The sequence below is a fragment of the Stegastes partitus genome, unplaced genomic scaffold (assembly GCF_000690725.1).
Source record: "Stegastes partitus isolate 25-593 unplaced genomic scaffold, Stegastes_partitus-1.0.2 Scaffold1304, whole genome shotgun sequence".
Lineage (NCBI taxonomy): Eukaryota > Metazoa > Chordata > Actinopteri > Pomacentridae > Stegastes > Stegastes partitus.
The window spans coordinates 2660-12233 of NW_007579035.1; the positions used below are offsets into that span (position 1 = coordinate 2660).

The window sequence follows — 9574 nt, forward strand, 5'->3', positions numbered from 1 at the left end:
CACCCTTTGGTGCTCGGACCCTAATAATAATCACAACGGTTACAATAGGGTCCTTGCACTGGTGTGCTCGGACCCTAATTAAAAACGGTACCATTAGTAGCCTGAGGTATAACACAGTAAGCCCAGGTGAGTGTGGGCGGGGCCTCAGAGACACCTGAGCTCAACCAGTTTTCTGATGTAACACAAAAGGCGGAGCTAAGTTTAAAATACTTTATTTGTTTTAAAATATACATCGGTTTACAAATTGAGAAAATAAAATCATTAGTAGAGTTTAACAGTCTTTTTCTCTGCGATGAAACAAACCGCGGCCGGCAGCACCTGTGGGTGGAGAGCGGGGAGGTGGGGCTACAATCACCTGAACATCACGCTGAAACAGGTTTGTTAGCGTTCCACAGTACGTTCATCCTCAGGTGAGCCTACCATGAGGAGGCTCCGCCCTCCTGGCGGCGGCGATGATCCTCAGCTTCAGTTCTGTGAACGTTCAGAGTCGCAACTACGACTGATGTGGTTCCTGTTTCCAACCCCGAAGCAAACAATCTCAAATCTTTAACGTTAATCAGACGAGATGAGATACAAACGTTTGCTTTTTCATCAAAAAAAAAACAAACATCTGGATTTTTAATTTGAGGCGGTGATGCAGAGTCCTGCATGTTTCATTCAAACTCATCCAAACATGGAACATTCGACTCTTAGACTGAGATCACATTCTGAGTCTTTCTTCAGACACGAATGTTGGCGTGAAAAAGAAAACACACGTGTCTCATGTCGACATGAATCCAAATCAGAATTATTTGTCTCAGAGTTTAGTGTCCAGAAACAAACTGCTGAATAACTCAGGATGCGCTTGAGATAAATGTGCAGTCAGAAAACTTATTCGACGTCTGAGTTTTCTACTTTAGTGTCACATTCAGACTCCAGACTTTACAGTGATGCATGCTGGGACACAGTGTTTTAAACAGGAGGCAGAGTGCATTTAACTGACCTCAGATCAGCAGAGAACCACAGCTTTTAATCTGAAAGGGAGGCTGCTAACAAAGAAAAAGAAGTAGGGACGTCCCCATCAGATATACATCATTTAATATTCAGTATCTGCTGATACTGAGGCCCAATCCGATACCATTGCCCTGACAAACCTTGTTGTTAAGCTCCAGCAGAACCCTGTCTAGATGTAGGGTTAGAGGGTAGATGTTGTGTTAGAGGGTAGATGTAGAGTTAGAGGGTAGATGTAGAGTCAGAGGGTAGATGTAGGGTTAGAGGGTAGATGTTGTGTTAGAGGGTAGATGTAGAGTTAGAGGGTAGATGTAGAGTTAGAGGGTAGATGTAGAGTTAGAGGGTAGATGTTGTGGTAGAGGGTAGATGTAGAGTTAGAGGGTAGGATGTTGTGGTAGAGGGTAGATGTAGAGTTAGATGGTGGATGTTCTGAGGCTCCAGCAGATGGAGAAAACCTGTGTTCTCTCCATGATGTCAGTAAATGTATCATAGATCAGCTGCAGTACCTGGTTGTTCCACCAGGTGGAGCCTCTTACTGTTTAATTGTTTAATCCTGTAGAGACCAGAGGAGGCGTCACTCAGACTACAGTTCATGTTGGCAGCAGAGAGCATTGTGGGAGTTTAGCAACAACGGGACCATGACAGAGACCAATATGGAGGTTGATGACCTCCAACTACAGGTGATGAACAGAGTTCCTGAATCACAGTGACAGAAGGAACAGAACAGACTGTGGACCAGATCAGGAGTCTTTGGAATTTTAGACACAACAGAGTAAAACAAATTAAAACTGTTCAATTAGTGTAACGTAATTCATAATTAATGTAAAGTAATAAGGAAACAAATACATTAGTGTCCGGATACACACTGACTCCATTTCAGACACCAGTGCAACAGCAGACGTACACTAAGAATCGGACTGATGTTCGACACAGACCAGTTACAAAAGGTACCGATTGGCCCGATTCTAAACTATGATATCAGATCAGAACAACTCTGATAAACAGTTCTTTGATTGTTGTAACTAACAGCTGATCTGCCAACAGTTGCTGTAATCAGACTACCAATAAACTGGTAATAATTAAAGTGACTAGTAAAGAGCAATAACTTATCAATACATGAGTTTAGATCCAGAAACCTGCAGAGTTCAGGAGCTTTCAACTTCACCACATGGTCTTCCACAGTCAGACAGCAGAAAACAGAATGAATCAAACATCTGAGGGAGGAGAAGAAGAAGAAAAGGTGGTGGAGGAAGAGGAGGAAACCAGAAAGACAAAGAGACATGAAGAAGAAATAAAGAAGAATAAAGATGAACAGGATGAAGGAGAAAAGAGGAGCAGTGATGGAGGCTCAGACGACCACAATTATATTCATGAAGGAGAAACATTAAAGATGCACGAGTCCAGATGTAGCAGCTATTTATACCCGCAGTACGACACGCTAGCACACGCTAACACACACACTCGTCTCTCTTCCTGAACATCTGATGACTCAGATCAAATATTTAACACACATTCACACACTGTGGTCTTTCTGTCTTTGTGAGGACCATCAGTCACATGATGAACTACCTGTCTGACCTGAATATGAAGTGAGGACCAGACTCAGGGTCCCCACAAGGCAGGAACGTCTCCACATGGTCTCAAACTGATACCTGTCCTCACAAAGACAAACATTTCCAAATCAGGCGTCTGTGTCTTTGTGAGGACCATCGGTCACATGAACCACCTGGACGGGAACCTAAATCCTGAACCAGGTGAGACCTTCAAGCTGTCCAGAGTCCTCACAAAGACATAAGAACCAGCACACATTCAGACTGTGTGAAGTATTACTGAGACGGAAAAAAGTGAATAATTTAACAGCAGCTGAAACAGGAGCAGCGGTGAGTTCGAGTGTCTGCATCAGCGTGGGATTTTCAGCCGCTGCAGGAGGAAGAAAAGGTTCTAAATGTTTGAGCAGCTCGGAGCTCTTAAAGGAGCCAACCGCCATGTTTAATTTACACCTGCAGACAGGAAGTCACCTGAACATCCCGTGAACAGCTGCTGAGGACGACCATGTGGTAGGAAAAGCTCCACACAAACGGTGTGTGCTCAAAGACACGCTGATCAGGACTCTGCATCCCATCATGAACTGTGACAGCTTCACGTCTTCAGCCGGTCTGGCTGCATGAAAGCAGCAGGAGGGAAGGAAAGGTTCTGAATGGGGTTCTGAACGGTTCTCTCTGGTTTCTGAGCAGGTTGCTTTGCGTGTTTCTGCTTCGTGTTCAGTTTCTTCGGCTGATTAAACAGATGAACTGATCAATCATTTAGTCGATCAGCCGATCGCTTTACTCTTCACAGAAAAGTGTAAAATGTTTATGAATTCAGTTTTGATTTGTGGTGAACTGAAAGTCTTTGGTTTCTGGACAAAACATCGAGACAAAACCAGTGATCAATGATCGACTGATCAAATAAAAACCGCGGCCAACAATCAGAAAGAAATCATCTGTTGCAGCTTCAGACTGAAGCTTTAATCTAAACTCTGAATGAAACCAGAAGACATTCAGTGATCAAGACTTTCAACACAGTCGAGCATCAGCGCGTCACGCTGGTCAATACTCGGACACCTCCTGTGAAAACACGACTGGGAAACTTCTTCCTGGAAACAAACTGTCCGGTGCGAAGAGGAACTAAACCGTCAAGCACTGATCGATTTTCAATCAGTCAGTCAGTCAGTGGATCAATGACTCCATTACTGATCCTTGTTGAGTCACAATCAGAGAGCTGTGAGGAGGCAACGAGCCGACATTCGATCTACGACGTCAGAGAAGAAGAGACTGAGCGCCACCGTGTGGAGGCTCGGAGGTGCCACAAACCGAGAGCTGCTCCGGTGCAGCAGGGGGCGCTGCAGCCGCGGCGCTGCATCTGTTTCTGATCATTGTGCAGGCAACAGATTTACATTTTTCAAACTTTGAACAGAGACCAAATGATCAAAGGTGATAATTGCTCCGTTTGTGGCACCTACAGGCCTCCGTAGACAAGAACATAAAAACACAAAGTGATCAGAAAAACAACAAATCAATGAAACTAAACAATAATAATATTATCCTGTAATAACGGATCAACACTCAGATTTCACAACAACAAAACAAAACAACAAAAACAACAAAAACGTTACATTCCAGGTGTGGAAAAGCTCCTCCCCCGGCCCCGCCCCCACAGGTACAGTCACAGTGGGGGGAGGGGGTCAAAGGGCAAACCAATCAGCTGACTAAATAACATGTCAAAATAAAAGTCTGACCATCCAAATAAAAGCTCCTGGCCAGGAAAGAAGGCAAAGACGTCCGTAAAGTTTTCAGTTTGTGTAAGTTTCTTTTTTTCGACTGTGAGAAAAACAACCACACACAAGCACACACACACACACACACACAAACACACACACAGGGGTTATTTATTTATTCTAATTTTAGTTCCTACTAACCAATGTGTTGTCTTCTTATGAGGGGTCGTTATACTCTTGGACATGTACGCTACGTTGGTATGCAGACACCTGAACAAGGCGCATACAGGTAGATGTAAATATGTGGACACCTGATCACTGCTACCACACAAACTGTTTCTGCATTTCTGTTTTTTTTTTTTTGTTTTTTTGTTTTTTTTAATCTAACATCCACATTTTATGTATTAATTTAAATAGTAGGTTCAGTTTTCTCTGATTCTGACACAGCAGTCTGAGTGTGTAGTTTGCATTATGGAGTTTTTTTTTGTTTGCATTTTGAATAATTTTCAGATTTTCTGTAAAAACACTGTCAGAACCTAATTTTAGGACATAAAAATAAATGTTTCTGTTTGTGTAAAAGTTAAACACCAACTGAAATTTAAATCACTGATACAGAGACTAATCAACTAGCTGATCAACATCATTAGAGCTGATTGATTGACTCACTGAAGGTTCATACTGATTTTAACACTGATTACGTTGATTTAACTCTGCTGTCCACATACTTTTGGACATGTATTCATACTGGTATGTAAACGTGCACTCAGCGTGCACTACAATGTCAAAAGTATATGGACACCATGTGATTTGTCGCTCTCTTCCCTCTCTCTCACACACACACACACACACACACACACACACACACACACACACACAGATGAGGCTGCGCAGCATACGTTAGAGTATGGCTATATCCTGGATGGGCGTGGCCTGTCGCTCAGTGACGGACAGGTCCGTTGCCATGGAGACGTGTCAGTCGAGCAGCGTGCCGTGCTCCTGCGCTCGCGTCAGGCTGTCCTTGCGGTGCAGGTGATGCACGCCCATCCTCTTCGGGCTCTTCTGCGGACGCTGCGGCATGGCCGCGGCGGCGTTGAGGGCGGGGTCAAAGTCGAGGAGGCGGGGCGAGATGACGGGCAGGTCGTGGGGGAGGACGTCTCTCTCCTCGGTGGAGCTCTCGTCCTCCTCGTCTTCCTCGTCCTTCCTGCGGGTGCTGGCTGGGCCTGTTACCACGGTGACCGCAGTGTCGCCGCTGCCACCGTCATCCTCGAGGTTCATCAGCAGCCCCTCCCCTTCCTCGGGGGAGGCGTCGTCATAGCGCCCCCTCCTGCCAGGCCGCGGCTCTGTGTCGGTGTCGGTGTCGAGGCTTGAGCCACGGCTCGGTGTCCAGCTCCGCGCCGACGAGCCCTCCTCGCCGTCTGAGTATGCGGCCCGGTGGTGGTCCGAGGAGGAGGCCCCGCCCCCCGCCGCTGGCCTCCGGCGCTGCAGCTCCTGTGCCGTTTGGCTGCTGAAGGACGTGCGATGCACCAGCGAGCCGTCGCACGCCGGCGCCATCTTCTCCACGAACATGCGCTGCCAGTTGGCGAGCAGGTCCTCCTCCGAACTGCCGGAGCTCGCCATGACGCTGGGCGCCTGCGGAGGCGGGGTTAAGCATCATTCAACAGCGACATGTGAAATGCGACACTGTGACCTCACACAGGACCTGAGCCCTGATTGGCTGTGAGACTGGAAGCTGTGCGGTGGGCGGGGCTTACCTGTGGCGGGCTGCTGAACGGGCTAGACTGGCTGGACAGTGGCTCGCTGGCTGCGTCACGCTGCGATGGCGGAGTGCGCTGGGTGGCTCCGCCCCCAGAGGAGGAAGAGGGGGCGGGGCTCCCGGGCGCCAGCCGCTCGTCGTCGTTCTGCACCAGGCTCAGCGATATCGCCTGCCGCGTGGCGTAGGTGCAGTTGGGCAGCGGGGAGTTTTTGGGGATCTTGACTTTGTCATCGGACGAGAACTCAATGACCTTGCGCCCAGGGTAGAGGGGGTGAGGCGGGGGCGGAGCCGGGTACGGGTTCAGCTTCTCGAAGGATGAGGCTCCGCCCCCCTCTTCGTCCAGGCTGCTCTGACTGCGACACGAGCCGTTCTGCTGCGATGCTTCGCGGCCACCGTTCTCTCGACCAGCGCGGCCCTCGGCACCGCTCGCCGAACCAGTCATGTCCACGTGCACGAAGACGTCTTCGGCGACGGGTCGGCCGCAGCTGCTGGACTGGGCCGAGTTCAGCACCAGGGGCTCGGGTTTCTCCAAGACGCGAGCGATGACGGAGGTCGGTACGACATCGGCGGGCGTCAGACTGAGCGTGTCCGGGTCCTGGGGGGCGGAGCCTCGCTCAGGTAGGCTGCTCTTCATGTGTTTGTTCAACATGTCCTGCAGCTCCGACGGCAACTGCAACAACACACACGAAGGTTTGTATCTTAGTGAGGACCCTCACTGATCGAACCGTGTGTCCTCATCCACACACACACACACACACACACACACACACACACACACACACACACACACACACACACACACACACACACACACACTTACGTCAGCGAACTTGTGGTTCCTGAAATGCGACTTGTTGCATTTGAGCAGCTGCACTGCCAGGTTGCAGTCCTGTCTGTACCGCTCCTGAACACACACAGTTCATTGATTAGTGATCGGTTGATTAGTGATCGGGTGGTTCTTATGTGGATCGGAGCATCAAACTGATTCAAACATGCGTACAAGAGAAACCTGAAGAAACGCATCAGAAAAATCACATGAAATACGAGAAAAGTTTCAGGCGATGTCTTTAAATAACTGGTAAATATACAAAGCATGTGATTCAAGTGAAATAAAATGTGAATGAAACCTCAGAGCTCAGTTAAAGCAGTGAATCCTGTTTCATTAGTGAGTGTAATGTGGTTAAACCTGGCAGACTGGAAACCCGTCCGAACTGGGGTTTCCATGAACTGACTTGAGTTTACTGTTGAACAGCTCTGATGTGTGATGAACTCGCTGTAAACACTGAATCCAGCTTCACTAGCTCAAGGTTCCACATAGAACTGTGTTTTTCTCACGTTCAGCTCCTCCAGCCGGTCGATGGTGTTTTTAGCGTCCAGCAGTTTGTTGGTGAGCTCCACAATCTCCTGGTCCATCGTCTTCTTGTCCCTCTCCACCTTCCGTAGCTGTGGGCGGTGCAAAGACATGACGTTAGAACTGTCCGTCATGGCTGAGGCAGCCAGTTAGGGGCAGGAGGCGGTCTTCAGTGAGAAACTACATTCAGATAATGTGGGAATAAACTTCAAATTACATGTTAGAACCCAAAGCTTTACATGTAGATGCCATATTTGTATTTTTCTGTACAGTTCGGTGTCTTCTGACATTAGAATAAAAACGAAGCTGGTCAAGAAACTGATCATTATTCACTAAAATCTTTCTTTTTGCAACGCTAACCTGGAGCCTGAAGACGACTACTTCATGTCTCTGACACTTCATATCTAAACTGAGCTGCCGGTGTTTAAGGTTTCCCAGATCATTTGAATGCTGCTGGAACTAGCAGCACTTCACAGATGCAATATGGGATGTGGTGGTGTAGCTGCTGCTGTGAGGAGATCAATAAGATCTGATAAGATCTTGATCGAAGCGTCAAAGCTGAAATATGATCAATAATCAAGTTTCTTCACGGGCTAAAAAAAGCTAGCGGCTAATGCTAAAGTTAGCGTTACAGAAACATTAGTAACTCGTCGCTCATCACAGATCAGGACCTTCTACTGCTAGAAAACTCCATTTCTGTGGAAAACCGGTCATACTATTGCAGATAACCTGAGATTTCACCCCAGAGAAGCTGTGATGTTCTGGGAGACAGTATCTGCAGATACTTTTAGATTTTAAACCTCATCCCTGAATGCTGAGCTGAACTTGCTCTCTGGTTTCAGTTTCAGGAGTTTTCAGGTTCTTGTCTCTATTTGAGTCCTGATCTGTAACCGAGCGATCAGTTGTACTTTTAACCTTTTCATTCACACTTTTCTCTACGAGCACAAAAACAGAAACCTGCAACCATCAGCCGGAATGACAGAGTTCAAACACCAAGTCCAGAGCGTCTAACAGGATCGTTCATGTGCAGCTGAGCCGAGTCGTCATTCTGTGAAAATTCTCCACCAGGAAAATCAGCACAACAGGCAAAAGGTTTCCATGAGAAAAGTTCTGAATCAAACATTACAAACGTCAGAGCAAAGTGAAGATAACAAAACTACACTCAGCTTGTATGTGCAGTGACATTTTTACACATTTAGTAAAAAGACTTGTGGTCTCACTGAAGTGTTGATGTTCGGACATGTTTCTGTAAACTGGTGGAGAAGAACGACGCGTCTGAAGACAATCAGCTGTAAGACTCTTAGACTAAATGTGAGGACTTGGTGCTCAAACAGAAAACAGAGAAGAAGAAACTGAGGAGGATGAATGAATGAAACGCAACTGCATGAACCCATGTTTGACTGACGGCAGCCTGATGAAGTGATGAAGTGATGAAGTGATGAAGGTGAATCCGTCAGAGAGCAGCGTGAGAAAAGAGGAGAAAAAAGAAAGAAGAGATGAAGAACCACAATCAGACAAACACCAATCTTCTGGTTTCATCACAGCTCGTCCTCGGTTTAAAAGTCTCATTTTAATCCTAAACTTAAGAACAAATAAACAAAAAGTCATGAGTTTTAGTATTTTGTTTAAAAGTGGCAGCATTTCACTAGACAAAGTGTTACGGTTATTTCATTTAAAAAGCTTTAATATTTTGCTAAAAAGTACTATTTGTTAGGGGCCAACGGTTTTCTAGAGCAGCTGTAATAAATCTTCACAGAAATGAGGACTTATATTCTGTTTAAAAATCATTTTGCTCACAATAAGTTGTAATATTTTGTTTAGTCTGAGTAGTTTGATAGAAAAGTTCTAATAAATTGTACTTTTGTTGAACAAGGCTGTAATATTTCACCAAGTTAAATTTTACTGGAGAAGTTGTGGCGGAACATGTTTTCATAAAAAGTCATATTTTGTTATTCACAGCGTTCTGCTGAAGACGCTGAAGTCCACCTTCATGTTCATGTCTTTAGGAAATCAAACCCACAGTAACATGATTTAATGTCCTTTAATTTCATTTTGCTGAAAACGTGCCAATCAGTGTTTCCCCAGTAACCAATGAGCAGCGTGTTTTCATTTAGAAATCAATCAGCTATCGGCTGACAGCGATCAATGAGCCACACACTCGTTATTAATGAACACACACAAACTGAAAACAGAAACATATTGATCAGAGACACACACACACACA

At 46.2% G+C, this 9574-nt stretch overlaps 1 protein-coding gene across 1 annotated transcript in view; it reads right to left on the bottom strand.

Annotated features, from left to right (window-relative positions):
* Nucleotides 1-3470: 3470 nt before the first annotated feature.
* Nucleotides 3471-9574, bottom strand: part of tjap1 (tight junction associated protein 1 (peripheral)) — a 14733-nt gene continuing 8629 nt past the window's right edge. Inside the window, exons 2-6 of the mRNA XM_008298317.1 lie at nucleotides 8732-8761; nucleotides 7335-7442; nucleotides 6820-6903; nucleotides 5998-6669; nucleotides 3471-5875 (exon numbers count right to left, since the gene is read on the bottom strand). Of these exons, the coding sequence (XP_008296539.1) occupies nucleotides 5219-5875; nucleotides 5998-6669; nucleotides 6820-6903; nucleotides 7335-7442; nucleotides 8732-8761 (1551 nt within the window). The 3' untranslated portion in view covers nucleotides 3471-5218. The remainder of the gene's footprint in view (nucleotides 5876-5997; nucleotides 6670-6819; nucleotides 6904-7334; nucleotides 7443-8731; nucleotides 8762-9574) is intronic.